The sequence below is a fragment of the Cheilinus undulatus genome, linkage group 17, assembly GCF_018320785.1.
Source record: "Cheilinus undulatus linkage group 17, ASM1832078v1, whole genome shotgun sequence".
In the NCBI taxonomy this organism is placed as follows: Eukaryota; Metazoa; Chordata; class Actinopteri; order Labriformes; family Labridae; genus Cheilinus; species Cheilinus undulatus.
In genome coordinates, this window is record NC_054881.1 from 23,923,947 (window position 1) to 23,950,168 (window position 26,222).

At 38.3% G+C, this 26,222-nt stretch overlaps 1 protein-coding gene across 5 annotated transcripts in view; it reads left to right on the plus strand.

The window, feature by feature from the left end:
- rimbp2a (RIMS binding protein 2a) overlaps positions 1-26,222 on the plus strand; it is a 106,894-nt gene that overhangs the window by 51,576 nt on the left and 29,096 nt on the right. For all 5 annotated transcript variants that reach the window (XM_041810124.1, XM_041810125.1, XM_041810122.1 and 2 more), the window contains 4 exons: positions 7,886-7,975; positions 12,256-12,378; positions 17,221-17,325; positions 21,579-21,783. In XM_041810124.1, the coding sequence (XP_041666058.1) occupies positions 17,224-17,325; positions 21,579-21,783 (307 nt within the window). In that variant the 5' untranslated portion in view covers positions 7,886-7,975; positions 12,256-12,378; positions 17,221-17,223. The remainder of the gene's footprint in view (positions 1-7,885; positions 7,976-12,255; positions 12,379-17,220; positions 17,326-21,578; positions 21,784-26,222) is intronic.

Below are 26,222 nucleotides of genomic sequence, written 5' to 3' on the forward strand. Positions count from 1 at the left end.
GAGATGCTTTTGTGATTAGACATTTTTGCACCATGAGTAAAGTTACCCACTCATTTAGTGAGGTCCTGCCTGTGGGAAACATAAGTGGTATTGCATAAATGGTGCACTGAACCAAGGTTATTTTTTATTTATTTATTTTTTTGAATCATTTTTTATTTTCATTTAGTTTTTACATTTTGTTTTAAATGTCAATTTGATATTGATTAATAGTTACTGCTGGTTTGATAGTTTAGTAAAGTTTTTATTTTGCAAAAATGCTTTGTTTTAGTAAAGTTCTTATTACTTTTAGAGTTACTTTTAATTTTTTCAGGCTCTTCACTTTTCACTTTTTTTAATTCAATTTATATTTTTGTCAGCAAGTAGCAAGAAAAGGTAGCAAGTTTGAGAGCTTTTCTGTATAAAATGGAGCTGAATTTATATTGTGATTTTATATTTTTATTCAAACCAGTTCTATCTCAAATGCTTCAGTCATTTATTCACACCACAGCCTCAGACTGATGGAAGGAGCTACTATGTGAATAGCCAAACTGCCTATCACTACTATTCCATTCACACACATTTGCACGCTGTTGGCATAGCAGCCAACAGAAATGTCTGGTTCAGTGTCTTGCCCAAGAACACTGCGTCATGTGCCTGACTCCACCGCTGAGCAACAGACATAATGTTGCTCTATTTTATAAATGTGGACATCAACAAAATCACTTATTTGCTTATGAAATAAGCTGGGTATCTTAAATAAGATGAAACCCACAGTGTTTTCAGGTTCCCGCCTCCTCTCTGCAGTTTTTTACAGTATTTGTCTTTAAGAGTGGAGGAGCTGTCCATGGTACTGACTGCTCCACACATTAGACAGTGTTGAACATGCAGCAGTAATGGCTCTGACTCCATCTGCCTAGACTTTAATCACATAGAACAAGCACAAATGTTTCCATGCACACATCAGCTGAAGTTAGTCTAATAAATCAATTTGCTGAAATTCAATGGAGGAGAATCTTTTTTTATATAATTCAGTGTTCAGTAAGATTGTAATAAGCAGATTTGGAAGTGTGAAGTCTTTTTGTTTGAGGATTAGTTTAAAATTGGCTGTACTTTATATAACCTACAGATGAAAACAGAGGGAATATTAGGTTTTGGGGTTGAAAATAAGGTGAGGATACCGTCAGTGCTAAGGTGCACATGTGACATGCTTTCTTTTATCGTGGATTAACTTCCCAGTAAAGTTGTGAAAACAGAAAATGTAGCATGATGGACAGCAGTGAAAATCAGCTTCATGCAGACGGTACTCTTTATTTTCTTATAATAATTGAAGTCATATAATCACTAAATAGACACATTGTACAGGTGTAGGGCTATACTATTGAAGTCAGCAGATGTCGTTAGTGTCCCTTCCAAGTGGAACAAAGTGTTTCCACAGTGACGTTTGATTAATGACGATCGCCCCGGGAGTTGAGGGGGAACAGTAGCAATCCTCTTCCCACAAGAATCCCATTTAAAGTCAGCATCGTAGAAATCTCTGCACCCATGCTTTCATCCATCCATTATAAACTCTCTAGTGTAACTGCTACAGCTTCCTCATTTTTATTACTCAAATACTACACTGCAGAAGTTCATGTTACTCCTATGATCCACCACCTCTATCTCTATTATAAGCTAATCCAAAATCCTGTCAATTAAATTTTCTGTTGGCAAGATTTGAATGTACCAATTAATTTCCATTAACGGCTGTCTTATTCAGAATTGGCACATCAACGGTGTTAAAGCATCAACGCTTTTTAAAATAAATGTGAAACATGTATCACTGTGGAATAGAGTATGTCCAGGATTTACTGCCAAATACAGACGTGGAGAGAAGAAGTAAATGTGCATTGATTGTACAAAGCTGTATGTGCTCTGTAATGAAAAGAGGAAATTATTTGCAAATTGTTACTGTTCATACTAAACCCAATTTGGGTCTGTATGAATAAATGTCATTTCATCCATTGAGTGCTTTATTAAATAAATTCCAATTACTCTCTGCTGAGCTCTAACCTAGCAGACATGCAGAATACACATCTTACACCCTGACATGTTGTTGGCCTGGCCAGAGTAACTTTCTGCTCCGGTCTGGACAAGAGCAGTCACAAGGGTTCATATGTTGGAGACAATGACGCAGCAGCTCTTCCCAGACTGGCTGAGGCAGTGACGCATGATGGAACAATAACCAGAAGCATTGCCTAAATCTTATATTTGGTAATTGTGTTATCTATGCTAGAGTTCAGCCTCTTCTATTCAACATAGCCTCAACACAATAATGCTTTATGTTGTTTTAGACTAAAAGTGATGATTATCTAAGCTCCAGCTGTGCATCACTCAAATTATACTCATTAAGGAGATGATTTTAAAGACTCAAATAAAGGTTAAATAATTAAGGATCATTCATTTAGGTGGCTGATAAATGTTTAAAGAACATAAGCAGTAAAGCTTTATGTCTACAATGACTTTTTGCATGACAGAACCTCCAGCATTATTGCACCTATTCCATAATTTGCAAACAAAATTGTCAAGTTAGGTGCAGAAGTTGCTGTGCTTTTGATTTTCATCTGAGAGATTTCTGTGTTTAGCTTGGTCATCTGACATGTTTGCATCACAGCTTTTAAATTCCTAGGTTGTGTCATCTGTTTTCTAAAATTTGGTTATACATCAAAATCCTGCAGGTAAAATGCATGGGCTTTTAAATGGTAGGAGTGATGATTTAGTTGCTCTAAATTAGAGATACAATGACTTTTGACCAATGTTTGAAATAACAATACAGCCCATTGCCAATAGAGATGTTCCTTCCCTTCCATCACTTCATTTTGTCTGTTTGGCCATGAAAACAGACCAAAGTTTGTCCAACTCTTGTCTTCTTTTGCTCATAAGAAATTAGGGGGCTCAGCATTTATCATGATTAATTAAGGTCCACAATTGTAGCATTATTATTTTTGTTTTAATTGCAATTAATGAGATACTTTATTGTTCCAATACAGTAGTTAAGACATTGCAACATTGCCCTGCAGCCAAAGTGGTGTAAAAAGTCCATCACTGCTCCATTTTTACTTTAAAACATTCACAGACAGCTCAGTGGGCAAGTCTAAAGTCATCTTTTAAATATTCTCTTATTTTCAATCAACAACAAGGTCCTTTTTCTTAAGTTTATGTCATAATCATTGATCTACTTATAGTTTCTGATTGTCTTTAAAATGTAAAAGTGTGTATCCAAACAGGAAGTCATATACCCTTTAGTTTAAGACACAAAAATCCAAATTGAAACAAAAGCTGTTTTAAATTCAAAACAATAGAATTTCAAAATGTGACAAAAAAGATTAGATTAATCACAAACGGCCCTGATAAAAATATATTTAGTTCATCTGTTAGGATACCTAGAAAAATAAAATTGATAAAGCACTAAAGATAAACATTGGCTACTGGCATCTGTTCATGCCAGATTATTTGCCAATGGCCAGTGTTTGTCAGCAGAGGCTGACAGTGCCTTATACTGATGTTTAAATATTGCACATCCCTACACTAAAATCCATCAAGACTTACTGAAATGTTAGCATTTCAATGAGATTCAGCATCAAGCCCAAAGCTAACCCTCATGAAACACCAGTAAGATAATCAAACACTGGATTGTACTTATTTTACAAAGACGTGACATGGATTTTTTTTTATATATATAGATGTGATATTGAAGTATTACCAGATAAGGTTGGGGTGAGCATGAACTCTCTTTGAGACATGGTGATGGAAGAATGTTTCCCTTGAGCAGCAGCAAGATTTATTCCCCTGTGGAGTCCAGACACTGGTGGAGGTGTGAGTTGATCTCTTCTGAGGTTGATGAAATGAAAAGCTGATCAAATTCCAAAGACTTGGGTTGACCAAATGGTGGCTGAGGAAGTTGCCTGAGGCTGGCGAATGAAGAGGCTGCCTTCACTGTGAAGACCAGAGGATGACTGATGATGTCACCTCAAGATGATGGGGTGGAGAAAGTGATGAAACTGTGAAAGCTTGATGGTGATATGGAGGTGGAGGGTCGATGATAAATATAAATGAGCTGGTGGAGGAGAAAGCCCCATTTAAAAAGACAGCAGCGGTGTAATAGGCTAACATTGAAAGAGTGGAGCTGCAGCTGGAAAGATGTGACCTGATGAAAACAGCCCATGATTACATGAAAATGAGTGAAAGCATGAGTGGATGAGTGAACGCAACGTAGTATGAGAATGAACGATGAAACCAGCGTGGTGCTGCAGCACAGTGCATGGTGCACCACCGTTGCTGGTGGTGCTGTTGCTGAGGACCAGTTCTTAACTGTTTTGGCTTATCTTGAGGCAGCTAGTCCGAGTTGGCCCATGGAACATGTATTCTCCTCATGAGGTCTCTTGCATGCCTGCAGTCAGCTGGGGAGATACCTAGAGAGATGGGATGCCCATCAGCAGGATGCAGCAGCACAGGGCCAAGGTTGAAGTGGCAAAGTGCAGAATCAGCATATGCTCCACACCTGACCTGACCTATCAATACTGGTCAAAACATATTTCAGTCGGTCAACTTGCATTTGCAGTTGTTCGAACCTTTATTTCAGCAGCATTACATGTTTGCATAGCTCCAACCTCATTACTCCTGATTTATTTTACATGCAGAATTTGAAGTGTGATGGGATAAGCTCTTAAACCCTCTATTGTAGCCTACTGGTGGATGCTGGGGTGGAGCTGGGTTTAAAGCAAGAGCACAGTACTGATTCAAGGCAGAGCTGGCAATTGCAGATCAGAAAGAAAGACCAGGAATCTTGCAGCTTAAATAGACAACCATATAGGGAGAATGTCTGTCAGGTGGTTTGATTATGATGCATGCCAGGTGTGGAATCAGCATAATCGAGCTGTCTGCTTAAACAAGCTTGCAGACAAAATCCAATATTGTGCAGTCCTACTATTTGGATGTTTTGTTTCCTCTCTGACAATTACTGGACAAGATTGACACTGTGTAGACTGATATTTCTATGGAGAAACAGTCAAATTATTCTTATCTTCTAGCATTAAGTACTTAAAATTCAGCTTATCAGGATGTCTAGATTCAACATGAACATAACATACTGTGCCCTTTCTGTGAAGTGTTTATTTTTTTCATCTGAGAAAGACAGAGTTAAGCTATAACAGGTTAGCACGTGAAGTTTGAACCTGTTTGCAATTTAAATGTTAAACCAAGCAAACTGAACTATCCTCTTTGTTCAGAGTGGCATGTGAACGACATCAAGCCAATGACCTACAGCCATCAATAAAACAATGATTTCCCTCAAACAACAAACTATCCCTCTTAAAGTATCTCAAGCTTAGTATGAATGTTACATATGATATGAAAAATCCTTTTTTCTCCTTGCAGGGTTATTGATTGCTCTAACAGAAAGAATTTCATAAACTAATACTCCTACTGTAGACATATGAGTTGCTCATATGGCTGCACAATGCATTCTGGGATTGATGAAGCTCAGTCAGAGTTTGGCCACAGTAAGCGGAGCAGATTTAGGGCCAGCAGCTAAATTAGTGGATTTGGGAAGAGAAAGTAAACATGGGTGGTGTATGTGGGAGACGACTAAAGATGGAGAAAAAATACAGAAGACAAAGAAAAAAGTTGTTGTCAAACTGAATTAGTCATTAGTGGTGTTGAAGTCTCTTCTTCCATCCTGTCCACTCTCTCTGCACGCACATATTGATCTCAAATTTCACAACCATGCATGGATTCACACATGCCACACTTTCACTCAAACACAGATCTGCACAGATGTCCTCGGAGTGCTGTTAATCCCCTGTTGAATAATTTTTCTTAAGAGAACGCCTAATTAGCATAGCCTTTATATATTTGAAGCACTTTTCCATGTTTATTTTCGCATATTGAAGATAAAATTGGCACAGGATCATGTGTGTGTCCCCTGTCTTTGCAGTATAGCACTGTGTTTACACAATGTTACGGAGTGTTAAGCGGAGCTGTGAATGTGTGATTCACTGGAAGTGGGAGGAAGCGGGGAAGCAGACGTCATTCCTGAGGCCCATAAAAGGAAGCCTTTTAAAGGTCACTCCTTTTTCTTTCCTCTCTTAGATTTATTCTTTATCACTCCTCAGCAGCCTCGACAAAACTCCAAACTTACTTTCTCAGATCTGACCTCCACCTCCCTAAAATTTCACCACAATCCTTGGTCCAGTTATCCTCACATCCTTTCCAAACCCCCACCGCACTTCCTTATGGTGTCAACTACAAGGCCATGTCCTGGGGTGTTCTCACAGAGAGAGACTCCAGCTGGCTCCTCATGACATGCCATGTCACCATAATTACCATACCATGACCGGAGAACCAGATCATTTCTTGCTGCTACTGTAGCTAGGTGTGGTTCAGTGCACTATCTGCTTTGTAGTCTGCAGAGATGTGATGCGGCGACAGCATTACACAATAAGAGCAGCAAGTGAACTCACTCACCAGCCTCTGTGTCTTCCTGTCCTTGTCTGTTCTCGATCTGTGTCTCGGTTTGATTGTGTCTTCCTGCGACAGTGCTGGCTGTCTCTCTGCCTGCTTACAAAGAGACGGATGAACCTGCCTGGCCCTTCACTCTGTCGAATTTTCTCTCTCCCTCTCTCTTTACTGAGGTTTATTACTTTCCTTGTTTTGTACTGATAAATTAGATCATACACCTCTGAGCTACACGATCTTTTCTTGCGCACAAGCTGGCGTGAAGAGCTTGATTTGCTCTTTTACAGTTCATATGCTGCAGCTCATTTCTGCAGAAAAAGCTTCACAGACAGCTGTCTTCTTGGAGCTAGAATACATCTACACAACTTTAAGAAGGGCATCTTAGTAAAATCCTCTTTTGGAGGCCATAAATCTACATATTTTAATTCTAGGGCAATATTTTTAGATCAATAAGACATGTTTAAACAAAACCCTTCCGCTCTTGAAAGCATTATCTCATCATGCTAGATGTGCCATGAAAACAAAAGCTTTGATGGAGTCCTGTTGCTGTTCTTTAAAGACAAAAACGAGGCTGCTATTATTAATTACTCATCCACATATTACAGTCAGAATGCTGAGACTGGCAATCAACAGCATGAGCTCAGCGCACTAGCATGGAGTGGTATTATGTGCCGGGATATGACCAGTCGCAGTGAGATCACTCTTGAATGCTCAGAGCTGTGATAGGAGAAGAGCTTTGCCCTAGTTTGAGTCTGCCGTAATTATGTAATGCTTGAGTACCTGCAGCACCAGCGGCATGACAACTTCTGAATGTGAATCCAGGCTGTGGAGAGTGCAGACGGAAGTGCACACCTCATTTCAATCCCTTTACGTGGTTTGCAACTTAATCTTGAGCTGACATGCACTCATTTTCTTTATTTAGCATCCAACTTCTTTATTCAACCCTTTCATCTTCTGGGTTTGTTTTTCTTCTTGAATGCTCCTCCCTCATACCTTTCCCTGCTTCCTATTCTGCTTTCCTAACATCACCTCATCCCAGTTCCCTTCCTCTAACCTGCCATCCATCTCTCTTCTTATCTCTGTCTTCCTGTTCCTTTCTCTTTTCAACCCCAACCTCCATTCCTAATGCCACATACCAAATGGAGGGTGACAGTATGCAGCTGTGGGTTTTGTCCTCCAGACAGCATCTTAGAGAAAAGCTTAGCCACGCACTCACATGCATACAGAAGGAGGGAGGGATCGGCACTAACCTGAGTCTTTCATCTGTCGCTTATATAATAGTTTTAAGATGGAGTTACGCTGTGTTGCTTGCATACAAGATGCAGAGAGACGGAGAAGTCTTAGCGAGAAGGAGGATGATGTATAATAATTTATAAACCCAATAAACTCTCTTTCTTTTGCCTCTCCTCTTTAGAAAGCAAAGCTTCATGCTGCCTTGCAGGAGAAAAGTCGTTTGAACCTTGAGCTGATCAACCATCACCTGAAGGCATCCAAGTATGACCAGGTAGGTTACTCACTTGGATGTTGCATCCCAGCATGCATTGCAAGGAAATGATGATCAGTGGTTAACCAGGCCTTGATCAGTGAACCGGCCTATTGTGTTTTGCACTTCTGGTGATAAAGGGCTACATAGCAGATGCACATTGTCTTATAAATGGCTGTAGCATCACTTGCCCGGAGGGGTCTTTCTTCACAGATTAGCAGAACAGCAGCCTTTTTATCCACATTGCAATTACATTGGATCCCCATAAGTTGTTACCACAGTGACATCTATTCTTCCTGAGGTTCAAATATAGAAAACAAGACAAATGCATGCAAGATCAATCAAATTCACAGACTGAATGAAAGCCAATAAAATTACACAGAGATACAATCACAACAAACCAAGAGCTTAAAAATTTCATAGTCTCTGGAACAAATTGTTAAAATAGTAGTGTACTTAATAAGTATTGCATGTGCTACCACAACTGATCAAATATCAGTTAAATTCAGAAAAACATTCACATTCATCAGGTGTTACAGTAAAGCTGGTAAGCCAGTAAATACACTCTTAACAGTCGTGATCACTGTGCAGCTGTATTGTTTACAACACACACAACTGATGCCTTCACACTGTACCAGTTAGTGTTAATTTTGTCAACTAAAACGATGATTAAAAATGTTCGTCAGGTTGGTACAAAACATGCAATGTTGCAAACCTCGCGCTCTTCCGGTGATGTTTCCTCCATGTGTCCTGTTCATACTTTAAACCTGAATTTCCAATAGACAACATGATTGTAAGTAATGTCTTTCCTCACTCAATATATATTCTAAATTTTTTTTAGATCTTTAGCAAGCTCCCCATATCTAATAAACTAGTTCCGTTAGGGATCAAGGTCACATAAGTCCCCTGTGCATATCTGCAGCTGGTCAGATACAGGACGAAAGTCATTCATTTCTGGTAATGTAAGAGAAAAAGAGATGTCAAATGTTAAATAATCATTTCCTGTTACTTTTAACAATTTTTATGCAGCTGATGCTGTGAATATTATTCTGCATTCTGTAAATTTGGGATCTTTACACATCCACAACTCTCTGCTGAGGGACATATTTCAAATCGTAAATTGTGTTATGCATGAATTGTACAGCTAGATAATGCTGATATAAGATCAGGCACTTGCAAGAGAAACTGTAGAAAGTAGAGCAGCTGTACATACGAAGAGTGCAATGGTACATGCTTGCACGCAGTGAAATAAAGCCATTTTTAAACATAAGCTAAAATTAACTGAAAGAAAAGCACTATTTTTACCCTTTTACGTGTCAAAACTTTGTTAACATTCTCCTATGCTGCCTCTATTATTGTTTTTTGATCAGACTTGATCATAATTACCACCATGTTGATTTGTACCTGATAAGTATTACCTGTGGACCTATGTGTGCTGTAAATACGGTCTGTATTTTGCCCTGGAAGTTTTATTCCATTTTTAATTTGTATGGGATTACAAACACAGACTTCCTGCAGGATTACCGGCAATGACCAGACTTTCATGTAATTCTTATCCCGTGCAAATAGGGCACAAAACTTGCTTGAAATGATCTCTAACAATAAAAACTTGAAAAAGCTTTGATCACTGAGACTAAAATGTTGGTGCTGGACTGCTGAATGTTCAAAATCTGATATTTCTCCACTGTACATTTTATCTGAAACTATAAAGATTGAAAATGACTAAAATTGGGCTAAAAGTAAAAGGCATTTCAATTTGAAAACTGCTTCCAAAATTAACATTTACACGAGTTTCCACAGACAAATGTCAGTGGAGTTGTAAGGTTTTACACATGAAGGTTGAAGCCAGATCTATTGTCTTGTTCTTATTTTTCAAATAACTAAAATAGTGAGAAAGATGATTCCCACATCGCTCTCTCTTGCACACACAAACAGCACTGCCGGCAAACACAGCTAGCAGCTAAATAATAAACATATTCAGCAAGAGATCTGCAGGTAGGCCTTTTTCCTGCTTGTTTATTTCCTTTGTTATTGTCTGGGACAAAAAAAGGCACATCAAAAGGCATACTTGCTACTTCATGGTTATTTTAAGATGCTGTGAAACAGGGAGTGTGTAGATATAAACAAAGTATTAGATATGCCAGAAATCCATCAGACTAATTTGGAGCAGCTATTAGGGTTGTGGTTGACTGACATGACCCCCTGTACAACTGTATGACAAATGACATGCTCAGGGTGAAAGTTAAGCCAACTTCCAGGTGAGTCGTGCTACTCAAAGTTCATGACTGAATTGGCAGAAAATTGCACAGTGTGCACCATACATAAATACAGTACCTTTTAAAGTGTTAGATTTAGGCTGAAATTTAGTGAAAAGCCCCATAAAGACCTGTCTTGTACTATAATTATGCCCATTAATTGTGTAATTAAGCTGTGAGTATTGATAGGAAGATTTTTTGAAGATCAAAAAGTTTTTTTCTAAACAGGATCAGGCTACATGCCAGTGTCGTTTCCACCCTTCTCCATGAGTCTTGCATGCATCTCTCCCAAACTGTCTCTGATTGAGCATTGCCGAGCTTAACGGGTAGCTCTGTTCTGGGTGTGCTAGATCTTAATTAGTTCTGGTTTGAAGCATTAGATCAGACTGTTGGCCAGTAATCAAAGTAGGATCAGACTAAAGATTGTATATTTTGCTTTATTGTATTTTCAGTCAGAAAGTAGGCATTATCTCTGATGATGGAAATGCCTCTGCTCTTTTGCAACTATATTATTGATGTGAGGCAACCATGAAAGCTTGTCATCCACATCATGTTAAATTCTTTATACTGCTTCTTTACTCACACAGTTTATACACGTGGTATTTATCCCTCCATCTGTACTTAAACAACATTACTATGGTAGTTTCCTGTTAGTGCCTTTATTGGAAGTCAGAAAATCTCCCACCTCACACACACATGCACACACAATTACGCACGCACACACAGGGACAGTCTGTGATGGTAGGCGATTAGCCACTTTGGCGCTAATAGTGACTCTCACAGAGGGGGCAGATTTGACATGAGTCCAGGGACTCAGCTCAGAGGTTTTTGCTCCAATGTGTAACACAAAAACTTGCCATCTGTGCACCGACAAGGTGGGCACAAGGATGAAAAGAAAAACGGGGCAAAAGTGCTGCCAATCCTGCCAGATAAAGGTGTGAAGAAGCGAGGACTGCCTTGTAAGGGGCAGTCATGACAAGACACAGGAAGAGTTTAACGGACTGTGAGAGAATAAAAGAGAAAAAGAGGGAAATGCTGAAGATTTCAACAAGCAAAACAAAAAAACTATTATTATGGGAGAAACAATTATTTTCTGTAAAAGCTATAAGAGTTAAACGGTTGATTGAGTATCTCTTGACACTTTGAAGGGAATAAATGTATATTAGCTCCTAAACATAATATAGTATTATAAGTAGAGCTTGTATATGACTCATTGTGCTATTGGGCTCAAGATTTTGAAGTGATCCAATTTAATTAATAATAATAAAGCCTCTCTAAGAGTGCACAAATATATCTAATAAAACAAAATTAGATAAAAGCAAAGTCTATTGTTGTTTTCCTTATCAATTCAGTTTCATTTATAAAAGAAATCATAATTCTACTAATACTATGGCTGAGATTGTACGAGAGTTGGACTTCATCTCCAGTCATAAATTCCTCAATATGAATGAGCTCATTTCCTTTGCAACAGTCTAGTTTTTTATGCACTTTGCATTAGCAAGCTAATCTTTTGTGCGCTCATCACTTTAGTTAATTAATGAGATGACTGTTGTATGGCTGAGGGACGGTTCTGCTTGATCCTATGAGGCCACCTTTAGAGGAACCAGCTTAGCTCCAGGCCTCTAAATGATGAAGAAGGGAGAGGCAGAATGCTCCAGTCAGCAGCTCCGTCTCATCAAGGCTAAATGAAAATGTGCTGATTAAATTTTCTTCAGACTGTGAACTCCAAATCAACCCTTGAGTCAAAAAAGGAAGGAAAAAAAAATCATCCTCTATTCATAAAGTAAAAGTAGGTCTGCTGCAAGAACAAATCTCATAAAAGTTGCATGCTTGTTTTGTCTTTTAAACAACAGAATAATGGGTACATTCTGAGCCTCTTCAAGTAAAACAGATTTTAAAGTGCATTTCCTCACTTTTTTTGTTTGCGTAATTTTTAAAGCTTTTATATGCATGTTGTTAATAATCATCTTAACCTCCTTTTTCTTTTTTTTTTTTAAATTTCCTTTTCCTCCCCTCCTTGGCATATGGACTTTTTTGCTCATTAAGGTGCAAACAGACTATGACCAGCTGAGACAGACATTTGCTGTAGTGAGCCAGGAGAGAGACGTGGCCCAGCAGCAGAGGAGTCAGCTCCAAGGGAGAGTGGAGACCCTGGAACAGGTTCTAAAGGTGAGGCATCCCTCTGTTTATGCTGGTTTTTGTCAATTTATAAAGTTTTTCTTTAATCGCCTGCTCATTTAGCATGTTTTCTTCTTTACATTCCTCTTTTAATATCTGCTTTTAGATTTGTTTAGAGACACAATATTATATGTTTCATTCATTGATCAATATTTAATTTTGGTACTAATCATACTTCTGTGATCCTGTCCCTGAATTCTCAAAAACAACTTATCACATTGAACCAAACAAAAGGACCCAAAAGCAACACTCATGGCAAAAAGGCAAAGTTCAAAGTCTCTTGAATCGGTAGACTGTAAATCCAAACTCAAGGTCACTTAAAATGAGAAACTGGTCAGAAACACTAACAGGAAACACGAGGGGAATGCTTGTACGCTGACACAAGGGATAAGATAACTGGCAGGGAAGGAAAGGACTGTGGAGACTAAATACCCTGGGGAAGGGGAGACAATAAGACACAGACACATCAGGTAATCACAGATGCAGGAGACGGGTAGGGATGGGAGGATTATACTCAGAGAATACTTAAGTTAACCCACAGATATGACTTAATGTGAATTTTCTGTATAAATCATCTTGGCTTGAGTTTTGTAGTAGTTTAGTTGTGTTCAAGAAGGAGTAAAGACCATTCATTAAGCTCCACATAACTGTATTAAGGGAAAAACATTAACTGTCTAGAGACAGTAGATGTAGCATCCATGTCTCACTTTTTTAAATCCCTTTTATAGACACTTTGCTTTGACATCAAGGCAATCATCATCTTGATTTTTAGGCATGACACGAGTCCATGATAAGGCCAGAGAAACAGTAAACTGTAGAGCAAGTAATTTAACAGAACTGTTTTGTGATGGTAAGCGGCATAATTGAGTCCTGTGTTTTTTTGCTTGTTTTTACCAACTTTATGATCAGAACCGAGCAGACCTTATCACAAACTGACCAAAGAACCCCGTCTCCTCCTTTAACCCTGGCATCTGCACATGCAGTTAGCGGAAAGTCACCAGCTGACCTAATGGACTTACTTTAGAAGGAAGAAGCTGCGTCCACTTCTAACATAAAATCCATAAGAAGTCAGACATCCTGTAAGTGTTCCTGACACATAAAGAAACCAAACTCTGGGATTGTGGAAAGGATTTCACTTCAAAGCAGTTCAGTTTTTTGGAATATACTCCAGGAAACACATTTCCTGTATCTACCCACAAAAGGTTTAATTATCTGCAGTTATGGTTTTGACTGAATGCGGGAATGTGTGTTAACTTCAGAAAAATTTGGAATAGTTTCTTTCTTGTCTCTCAAGTACTTTGGCAAAGAAGACAAGTGAGTGATATGCATCTAAGCTTTAAGCCCAAAACATTTCTTGCCCGGTCCTCACCACTTAGTCTGTCAAACTTTCTTTGACTTAATAAGTATCTCACTTAAGTTCTTCAACATTCCCATCTTCACTTATCCCTCAAAAATTTCACTCGCTCTCTTTGGCTCTCACTACTCCTCACATTTGAAGATTTTTCTATCCTCATTTTCATTGCCTCCTTTGGAAATATTCCCATCTTGCAAGTGTTTTTGCTCTAAGAAAACTTAAAGGGAAAGTGAAGGAGCTCATGAGGTGAAGTGTGGTCGTTTTCATGGAGAGGCTCTTTTTCATCGTGTTGTGGTCTGCCAATAATAATCAGACACAGTCTCAATGTGCAGTGAGAGGCGCTCTCATTACAAATCCTCCCCTCCCTGCATCCTCTATTGATTGTGTGTTTGTCACGATGTTTGAGAGAGAAATGTACCCATCTGAGAAATACTGATGACCTGCTCCTTAAAACAGCAAAGAGAGGTTTGTCACTTTGTTATTGTGTATTGATTATGAACACAAAGAGACTATTTAGAGAAAATTACACAGGAAGATGTGGGTGGAGAAAGCAGAGATAAAGGAAAAAAAACATGAAAAAAACAAAAGACTCTTTGAAAGGGGTCTCCAGTCAAATCTAATCAGTTACAGCAGCATCAGTTCTGCTTTAAAGTTATATAATGTAGAAGCAAAGAAGGTTTATTGACTGGAATAAAAATATGAACCAATCTTATTCTGGGCCTGTCCGTCATATAAGAATGGATGAGGGCAAAACAAATGTATGCAGCATAACATTTAAATCAACACCTAAAGAGGACTGTAAGATAAATTTGTTTCTATGAAAAAGACTGAACAGAATTTGAACAGTTAATGAGTCTAGCAGAGGAGACGGTTTGAATGTCCAGAGAAGAATGACAAGATCCAGAAATAAAGGTAAAAAAAGTAGATTACCAAATGCTTGACATCCACAAAGGAGGACAAAGACTCAGTACTCCGGGAGGGGATTGTGATCAGGTGGGACAAACAAAGAGGGTGGGACAATATAACCGACATTCCCAAAAAGTTAGGAGGCTGTGTAAATATAAATAAAAACAGAATGCTATGATTTGCAAATCTCATAATCCCAGATTTGAATTCACAGTAGAATGTAAACAATATATCAGATGCTGAGACTCAGACATTTTACTATTCCATGAAAACAATTAGCTTATTTTGAATTTGATGGCAGCAACACATCTCAAAAAAAGTAGGGACGGGGCAACAAAAGGCTTGAAAAGTAGATGGTACTAAGTATAAACAGCTGCTGGAGCATTTTGCAACTAATTAGGTGAATTGGTAATAGGTTGTTTCACTCTGTGAAAAACTGTGTCTAAAAATTGTGGAACATTTCAAAAAATTTTCAGAAAAATTGCAGAGACTTTAAATATTCCACCATCAGAACATTCAGAAAATCTGGAAAAAAAACTCTGTACACAAGGGACAAGGCCAAAGGTAAATACTGGATGCTCTTCGAGCCCTCAGGCTGAACACTTCCAGAAATCATTGTCTGTCAACACAGTTTGCCGTGCCATCCACAAAAGCAAGTTAAAGCTGTGTCATGCAAAGAAGAAGCCATATGTGACAAGATCCAGAAATTAGTCTATCTTATCTGAGCCAAAGCTCATTTAAAATGGACTGAGAAAATAAATAAATAAAATAGAAAACTGTTCTGTGGTCAGATGATTTAAAATTTGAAATTCTTTTTGGGAACCAAGGAAGCCATATCCTGCAGACTAAAGAGGAGAGAGACCATCCAACTTGTTATCAGTTCAAAAGCCTGCATCTCTGATGGTATGGGGTTGCGTTAGTGCCTATGGCACAGGCAGCTTACACATCTGGAGAGGCACTATCAATGCTGAGGTTGTACAAAAGGCTACATAATGCTAGATACATAAAAAAGAAGGTAAATGAAAAAATTACACAGGATATGGGAACTTTTTTTTTTTAGGAAACATCCTCACTTGATGTGAAATACCCCCTTTTTCTCTTGATGCATTGGTTTTAAAGTTAAAGGAAAGATTGCCAGTGGTCAACCTGAATTGATCGCAGAGTATTTGCTGAAAATGTAGGTTAGTTTATCATGCCATAACTGAGTCCAGGGGTTAAAGAAATAGAGTTTTCTCTGGGGTTCCAGTGACAGCCTCTCAGCTAGCCCAGTCCTCTGCAGCTTAGAGCCTCTCCCTGATTATGCAAAGCAGTAACTGCCTGCTCAGGACACCTCGAAGCCACTCTGGGAGGTAAAGAGGCTTTTCTTTTTTCCTTTTTTTTTTCTCAAGGCACAGAGAACAGAGAGAGAAAATGATGAATGTCAGAGCTTTCTAAGCTGTCTTTTCTTTTTAAGCCTGGAGGAACATCTTATGGCCTTAACTCTGTTTCTGCGAGATGTGTCAGCCCGCCATGACTCAGTGGATAGATACTATATAGTCATGACTCGGCTAATTTAGGAAAGGCTAGATTTTGGCTCAGTGTGGGTGACCATGCGTGACAGCTTTATCTGAGTCAGTTCAGAGTATACGGAGAGTTACATCTGATAGGTATACATTACATATTATATAACAAGCTCACACTGTTCAACTCTCTTTACGCTTCACTTACATATTATTCTCAAACATTAGGATTGCAAGATTTGATGTTAAAGGGACAGGGCAACATTTTGTAGTAGTTTTTGGAGTTGTATGAGAAGATCTGAAGCCCTCAGGTGTAACAGTAAATATGAGGCTATAGCCAGCTGCACTGCATGTTAGCTTTGCATGAAAACTACAAAAGGTGAGATAATAATCAAGTTTCTTCTTTACTTACATCATGCATCTGTGTCAACATCTTGAACTACAACTGAAATGCAGAATTTTTTTTGATGAGTTTTGGTCCTTGCACAAAAACATATGACACTTGGGTATATGTTTTCCTCAGTGGTGAGGAATCTGTATTAATAGACCATTTTTATGTGGCATAATGGTTCTGTTTGTTGCAGTTTAAGTAACGTTACTTAGAAGAGCTCTAACAAATGAAATACCTGTGTATCTTATCTTCTTTTTATGATGCCCATGTTTAAGTGATACTCATGAACACCAAAACTGGAGGAATGGCTGCTCAAACTGGGAAATGGGGACTATGAAAGGACCATTTGGGATATTTTAATCCTGGTATAATAAACTTGAAAATTTCTTCTCATTAAGTAAGGATGCAGAGTTTCCAGCAGCTTATTTCCATCCAGCTGGATTACCTTAAATTGCCCTGAAGGCTCACTGCCAGAGTGGTGGCCAGCACTTTGCAGAATACACCCTGCATTTATTTCTCAAGTATAGCAAAAGTAATACTCTGGTAATTGTTTTGTCCTTGTAAGTCTAGCTACAATGAACCTGTCAGTATCAAAAGAAAATACAGCTGGGGTAATTCTTTTAAATCATTTTCAAATATAGCATCCATTAACATGACCACAACCCTTCCTGTTTTCTCTCCAGCATATGCACGAGACTGTAGAGCTGAAGCAGCAGCTGCAGATAGAGCATGAGCAAGCCTTGGTGGCCCTCCACACCAAGCAGAAGGAGATCAATCAACTGCAAAAGGTAAGGCAGCATGAGTTTGCAAATTAAAGGTTAAGTTTCATCCTTTGACATGACCCTCCTGGATCATCAGTTTTGTGATCAGAGCAGAGAACTGAAGACCCTTGTTCAGCAGTTAATGTGTCAGTAGCCTGTTTGTGCTGATTCACTGCCAATGAATCACTGCTAGTGTATCAGAAAATAAAAACACCTCAGAAATATTTCCAAATATCAGCAGATTTGATTTAGAAATGCAGAATCAGCTTACACCTTTCAGATTGTTTGATGCTGAGATAAAGAGCTTCCTGCTAAAAATGTTGCCTTTCTAGTTGTTGGTACATTTATACACCGTGTGAACACCTTTCAGGATGCAGACATGACTTTTTTCTCAGTGTTGTATTCTGTCTGCTACTGTATCCTTTGAGATTAGAATATGCAGTATTCTTCAAACTCCTGCAGGCAAAAACTTGAGGAAAAATGTGGCTCTAAATTCCAAGAACTCCTCAATATTTTTGAAGGCTATTTGAGGGTTCAAGAGGTTAGATTATCCATTTGCTTATTATCAAATTTTGGTCATGTGTGTTGCTTTAATAATGAGTGTATATTGAATTTTAAAAGTTTGTTATACATTAGCCTTATTTAGTCTAAAAGGCTTCAACCAACCTGCTTTTTATGTATTTTTATTGAATTTCACTTGTTACATAACACTTAAAATGCAGAGAGTACGGACATAACTGGAAAAAACAAACAAATATGGGTCGATTAGGTCAGTGACTCACTTTGGTAGTATTCACTTATCCCAAGAGAAGGAGTCAAATTTGGGTATATTTTTTGTCTTTATATTTTCATTAGTTTAAGGCAGCCTTTAAAAGCTTTATTAATATGTGCATATTAAATTTTATATTGAAAAATTTTCCCATTTTACTGGATCAAACCAATCATACTTTAAATAGGTCATATAAAGGAGATGAATTACTCCTTACTGAAAATCTTTGAGGCTTTTTTCATGGGTTCTTCTGACTTGTTTTCTTACATTAGCATTAGTCATTAACACTCAAACTGACCCAAATAGATAAGCAGAGGCTAAGCATTAAGAAATTATACCCAGAAGTTAAAAAAAAAAATCTGTTTTTGACGCTGCTGCCAGCCACTACTTAGAAACTAACACATCCCAAAATAAATCCATTACAGCTCATCAGAGCTGTGCCATCAGGAGTCTGCATCTCCTCCAGTACCAGAGCTGTGATCAACCACAGTGAGTGTGAGTGCCAGGGGATGGGGCTGACAGTGTGTCAGCTGTGTGCTGTCTGTTGTACCTCATGGGCTATGATCACAGTGTCAGCTGTCACTGTGGATGTCTGTGTGTTCTCTGCAAACTCAGGTTCAAGCTGACCAACAGCATGAGGAAGTGGAGCACCTGTTAGAGGCAAACTTGGACCAACAATGACAGACTTAGAATGTTTCATTTCATCAGTTTGAAACAGATGACAGCTGGAAAAGTAATACCAAAGTCTTTACAGCCTGTAATGTAAGATAAACATTAATTTTATAAATTATTGTAAATCATTTCGATACATTGTTCTTACCAACTTCTGTAGAAACACACTTACCAAATGTCAGGTAATGCTCATTCAGATGAGGGAATCTGTTGTGGAAAACATGATTTTACTCCTCATTCCTTCAATTACTGCAACTCCATACTTAAGACTTAAAGATCTTTTACAGCAGTGACAAGGTCAGATATCTCATTTAAGATTGGAAGACTTATGTATTGATTTTCTAAGAGGTAGGTAAAAACAATAGATTAATGACCTACTATTATCTGTTTTTGACAAATATTTTCTGCATGGCTGGAACTCTGAAACTGAAAGTACTAATGCAACAGAAAGACATGACTATCTTTGGAATAAAACTTAATGAAAACTAACTCCATCTTGCAAAGCTTCTGTCCGAAACAATTGTGCCTGGTCAGAGAATGACCTGACCAATCAGCATCATTTGAGGAGAATGAGGCGGTGGCTATGGGCTGACTTTAGTTGTACTGCAAGCTTGTAAACAATATTTACTGATGTAACAATTAGCCCAGATGTTTTTTAGTCAGTATTTGAAAATCTAATATTGGTAGCCTCAGAGCAGACAATCAGCAGAACCAGTGCTGTATAGTACAGTATAAGGAAGTGTTTTCTGTATGAATTGAGAGTACTGAATGTGTTTCACTGATTAGAAATACCCAGATATTATGTAACTCTGGCCATACCAATAAGAATTTACTAAATAGATACATATGTTCTTTTTGTGTTACTTTTGAGCAATTTTTATAAGACTGCCCTCTTTACTTTAAAATCCAATCAAAAAGAAGCATCTGTTTTACTCATGGTATAGTATCCTGTTCATCTGTGTGTTTTCTTTGGACTTACTCTAATTTTATACTTCTAATAAACTCTCTTATCTCCACCTCTCTTATATTGATCTTATTGTAAAACACTTTATTAAAGAAGTGTTTGCCTGCTTGCTTTGGTCAACAATCCCATTATTATGTGTCGCTGCACCTGTCAGTTAAGATGTTTCATAACATAATAAGTGGCCCATAAATGGGCCTGTGTAGGTGGAAAATAAGTGTGCAAGTGCTTTTATTTGAAGTGCCATAATATGAGGAAAACCAAACAAGGTTGTGCTTGATCATGTAAAAATAACAAACTCATGTTTCTTGATTCTCCTTTAGAGCAGTATTCACACAAAGCTCAAAGAGCACCCTTGGACTATAAACAGGTTGCGCGGTTTAATTAAGACTTGAGATTTGAATTTCACAGACAGCATGCTGGCCTTTTCATCAAATAGCTGTAAACAAATGCTGCAATATTGTGCATGTTATATGATGCTCCAACCCAGGTTGTGACTCATACATCAGAGGGTTTAAAGCAAACATTAGCTCAGCTTCTGTGCTCGCAGTAATATTCCTCCCGCTTCCTCTTCTTGAAGGGCTTCTGTGTAAAATAAACTTTTCCATTACAATAGTTGCAGCTTTGCACATCCCATTAATCCTGTGACCACGCTGACCTTGAATGCCTTTTATAAATTTCCCGTGATCAAATCTCTGACCTGCTGTGTGTCACCCCAGTCTTTAAGATGCTTGTCAGCGGCTCATCTATCCGAAAAATATTTTCTCATTTCACTCTAAATCCTTTTGTCACGACAAGAGGGTGTAGACTCCTTTGAGTGTAGTTCAGATGAGGTCATGGTATTATCCGTGTGAAGCGCTTTAATACGGTTTTACAGAGTAAGCAGCACAAGTTTGGCTCAGACAAACATCAAGAAATGAAAACTCTGCTGTCAAGGAGTTTCCTCTTTTTCTTCAAATCCATTGAATCAATTTGTAAACTCTGAGCAGTCCAGGTTCTTAACATTAATGGTCAAGCACACTTAAACAAGAAGAGGATATATGTAGCTCTGCTGTATAAAGTGTCAAACTACAAAACTTCACACAATGTCTTATTTCAATCCCCAGTCTTAAGTCAGTCCATACATTTCAAGCTCTCTTAAGTTCCTTTGACTCATTTTGTGTTTCCATCCTTTTGCATCGATCACTTTTGCATTTATTGGTGTTTAATTCCAACATACGTCTGTTTTTTTTTCCTGTTAATTTTCTGTCTTTACTTTTTTCTTTTTCTCTCTTTTTGTCTGACCAGAACAATAAGGACAGAATGTTTCAGGTATTTATTTTCATCCCTGTTTAGTTTCATCTCCTCACATTTGCAGTTAGCACATCACTAAAGCTCTCAAAGCTTTTGGACAGTATTTTGTGCTGATTGGACAACCATATGAACATTCAATAAGATCAAGCACTACTGCACACTCCATTCATCTCCTTCAAATTCCTCTTCTTGATATATGGTTTGTTTTTTAATGGCTACACTGTAAGTTTTATAATCCTCTTAACTCTTTCTAGTACTCAAGCTTTGATATCAGGGTGTAGCGGTGTTGTGTATCAGCAGCTGGAGCAGTGCACATGATTCCACACTTCACTATATTTTGATAAGACTGCAGTATTTCCAATCTAACATGCTGCTATAAGCTCGAAAACGACTCTGCTGGGAGTCTGCCTAATTGGTTTTGTTGATCTGCTTTTGCAGATAAAACGTATGCTACTCTTTAGAGAATCCGTATCTGAACAGAACATGATAGAATACACTCTATGCTTTGTGCCTCCATGATTCACACTTTTAACCCTGCTCTCTTTTTCACCTTCAGCCCTGCTTTTTCTCTGTTGTCTGTCACAGGTCAAGGTTCCTGACCTGGAGCAGAAATGCAGGTCACAGAGTGAACACGACCACCAGCTGTCCAAAGAGCTGCTGAATTTCCGTTTACAGTCAGATACTGTGGACATCCAAAAACTTAAACCCAATTTCACATACTTGATCCCCATCTCACCGGAGAAGAAACTTCCAAAAATCCACGAAGGATTCGAAGCACAGACTGAGACAAGTGGGTCAAAGCATTTGTTTTATTTACTTTATTCAATGTACATCACAATTTCTGTTCATTTCTATTAATTAATTTTGTCCACAGGTTTTTTAATAAATGGAGTCACATCTTCCTTTCTTTTACAGCATAGCATGTGCCCCTCCCACCAAAAGAGCTCTCACTGTAATTTAAGTGAGGATCAGAGGTTGCCTCCAGTTAGTTAATCCAGTTAGCAAGGCAGTTCATTGAATCATTTGAAATTAATGCCAAAAGTGCTGTACTGTGTATAACAATTGTGAACTTAATATTAACCAAAAGAATGCGCAGATTCCATCTTTATTTTCTAATCAAATATAAATTCTTACATATGGTGCCAATTTAGCAGTAGAGCTGCTTGATTATGGCAAAAATATTAATCACAATTATTTTGATTGGTATTGAGATCAGGATTATGAAACACAGATACTTGTTGATTTTTACAGCATCTGCATCACGTTTGTTTATTGAACTGAGACACTTTAAAAGCAAGCAATAAAGGAAAATAAATGAGTAAAAAAACATAAATACATAAAATAATGCTATAAAGTATAATAATATAATGAAGAAACAAAAATCTACTTTTATGGCCAAGATATAGGAGTAAACACTGAGGCATTAACTACATGACAAAACGTATGGACAAAACAATCATAAAACTCAGGATGCACTATGTAGGATTTTTGTTGATGTCTGATATGTTGATACTTGAAAATATATTCTGGTCTATACCAATATAGTGTTTTAGTAGTTTCTAATGTAGTTTAAATCTAAAACCTCAGTCATTAAAACACAAAATTTAATGTTTGAGGATAAATGGATTATGTCAATCTTTTGACTTTCTAGGTCCTGCATTGTCGTTTGCATCAAGAAGAGACACGTTGTTCAAAGTTACATTACTTCTGAACCATAAGTCGTAGCCATTTACCTGTTTTTTCCTCTGGAAGCCCTTTGTTGTGCCGTTCTAATGTTATCTTTGCCTTTGTAACTCTTACCCCAAATTTCCATATACAACCTGCACACCGAAGCACTACGGGTTTGCTCCGACCGAAAGGAGAGTGACCTCGCCCACTGGAAGCGAGTCTAGAGCACTGCGCCGTGGCGCGCAGCCCTGATCATCAGGAAGAGATCACAGAAGAACTGCGAGTTCATGCAGGAATAGCATTTCAACAGTAGACTATTTTACCTTTTGGGGTTAATTTATCATCCTTTCCAGTATAAGTCCATGATATTATTGCTTCCTCCATTGAGTGAGTACATTAGGAAGTTAAAAGGTTAATGTTTGCTTAAAGGATCTGTGGTTTTATGCAGAATTCTTTGGCTAAATATCCCCAAAAGTGAACTTTTCCTCGTCAATTGTGGCATTGTAGCTCTGTGACCCACTGACCTCTCAGTGACCCTTTGCTCTCACTGCAGGATGAGACGTAATGTTGATAAAGTGATGATTTATGATCGGGAGTCTGTGCCCATGTCTTATTTTGAAAGAACCGGATGTTCTACACTTGTGACTTCCATGGTTGGTGCTTTCTGAACGACAGTGAATTTATGAAGTTTGGTAGCAGCCGGCGCTGATATAGACCTGCAGTGTATTTGAAACGAAGCGGAGTGGAGTGGCGCTCCAGGCACGCGCCGCTGCCGGTCTAGAGCGCTGGCTATGGAAATACTCTGATAGACGAGAGGGAACGAAGTGCTCTGCAGTTCGATTCGCCGGCGTTCTGCGGCGCGCACTCTGTATATGGAAATTCAGGGTTACAGATTGTTTTTAGGGAGCCTGAACTTGGGTGACTTTCTAGGATCTTTAAAAATCGAATCCACACCAGTAATTTTTTGATTGTTCCTGCAGCTAACAGCTAATGCTATGGTGTCTGTTCATACTCCATTGTGTCTGGACTTAGACAACCAATGGCAGGCTGTTCGATAGTCACATCATGCTTTGCCAAACAATGTCCGTGCACACACTTATAAACTGGAGGAGAGAGCCTGAATGACTGGTAATTGAGAGAAAGAGACACAGAGAATCTGTGAAGTGTCCCTCTTTGTCACTGAAAACAGGAGCTGCTTTGAATATTGACTCAAATTCCCAAAAGCAATTTTTTTTCCCTGTAAAAATGTGAATATTTTGAAGACCCCTTTGTCAAAAATGTTTATTTTTTAAACCAAAGAGATGGGAGAAAAAAGTTTGTGCAAAAAAAACAAAAAACAACAACTCTTAGTCATTTATGTTTACTGTGTGTAATACATAAACATCTTAAATTTTTTTTTATTTCTGTTTAGTTTTTTCCTTTTTTCTTTATAGTCCCACAACGTTTTTTTTTTTTTTTTAATTATTAATTCAAGTGAAATTACTGCAGGGCTGTACCCTGCCTCTCAACCAAAGACAGCTGGGTTAGGCTTCAGCCCCCCGTGATCCCAAACGGGATAAGCAGTAAAGAAAATGGATGACTGGATAACTGTAGCGCACATATTCCTAAAACCCAGGTTGTCCTGAAAGAAAGGACATGTAGAGCTTGACTGTGCACCACAGAGATGATGTTTCACAAGTTTTTGTAACAGAAAGTCCAGGCAAGATACAGTGGTTAAAAATAGCCAAGGGCTGAGGGGGTTAATCATACTTTAAAGTGTGAGAAATTATGAAAAAAAGACCTCAGCTGTTGAAGGTCTGTTGGCCCAGCCTAAAACAAAATATTGGTTGTAAATATCAGCAGAAATGTTCGTATCTGCTGATGCCGATATTTCACTCTTTAAGCCAATATCTGCAGATACAAATATTTTGTTGATAGTATTGAGCATCCCTTTGCAGCACAGTTATCATTAAATCAGGCTTATCTTGTTTTTATAACTATTGGAAGCCGAAATTGAAATTAAAATTAAAACTTGATTGATTGCCCAGCTCTATTTAGCAGTAGACAGTTCAGCAGCGCATAGTTTTCAGTGTACTCTAATTTTATCAGTCTCATTTTTGTCAAAATGTCACTAAACCAATGACAGCTCCAACGTAGCCTTCTGCTCAAATAATAATGATAAAAAAAAACCCATCATGCTGTGAAATTGTTCAGTATTGGGAATGTTTTAAGTGTACGAGAACTTAGGCTTGTTATCGGCATTGATACCTGATATTGATTTGATTTTTACTTTACTTTTTGCCAAAATAAAGCAGCACTAATGGTGAGCGTGGCACTGTATGTTTTAAAAGAAACTATTTTTTAAGGTATGCTTCCCAATTAGCCACTTGCAATGCTTCCAACATGCTCTCACTGCCTACTTGTCAAATACAGCTGCTTGGTCTTTGGATCTGCAGTATGTTTCAAAATGAACAACAAACATTAAGGTCAGTTCAATAGGAAGTGTCTGAAATCACGCTTGCTTGTAAATTTTAGATGTGCACCAATAATAAGTTCCTGGATATTGTCATGATGATTATTGTTTGGTTAGGTTTAGGTATCAAAGTTAATGTGTTGATTGGATGGTGCTTTAATAAGTACTTATGTAAACAAGGGGTGGACCAATGCTGGTCTTCCAGGGCTGTTACCAGTGCCGATGAGATCGATAACCAATATTCAGAACCAAAATGCATTTATCAGGACAAAAGATGCACTTAATGTGGCAAAGTGGAATTGTTGCATAATCAAAACTACGGTCTCTAGGATGAAAGCTCTGGACTGCAAAATCAAGTTAATATTAAGAAAATTTAACCCAAACTGTAATCATTCTCTTACCCATTCTAAAAACTGCTTCCACTCTAGGTAGTGAGATAAAAGCATGCACAAGATCACATGTGATCGGACACTAAAGACAGTCATTTAATCCCCACGCAGCTCACTTAACAGCTGGATGGGCTCACTGCCAGCCAGAGGAGGACCCTATCAAATGCAATACAGCTTATTCATGATCAATACCTTTCCTAATTGATCACAGGCCTGTTGTATGACATGAATGTGGTTTAGCACATTAGTATTCTAATGACACAAAGTGCAACCTGCAGAGCCAGCAGATAGAGCCATATCAGTGATGTAGATTTATACAGTGTGGCACAGACCAAAAGTCTTTGAAGTGCAGGAAATCCTGTTTTATCTTTCTCTTCACATGAAACAGAGGGGGGAACTCATTGATGCTTTGGTGCTAATGCATATTAGAATTCACTCACATCCAAAAAACCCACTGATACAGAGGTTTCTGGCTGCTGACATATTTGAATTTCCTCAAAGAACCCAGCCTTTTACACTTTATATCTCAGTTTTCTTTTTTCTCTATCCAACTCTTTACGAGTGTGTCTTTTCCCCTGGAGAGCTGAGTGGTATTTAAGGACAAATGCGTTGCAAATGTGAGATGTTGATGGGGGTGGAATAGCCTTTGCCATGAAGAGTGTTTGCTGTACACTTGCTTCAACAGGAGATCAATAGTTGTGCAATGAGCAGCAAATGGGT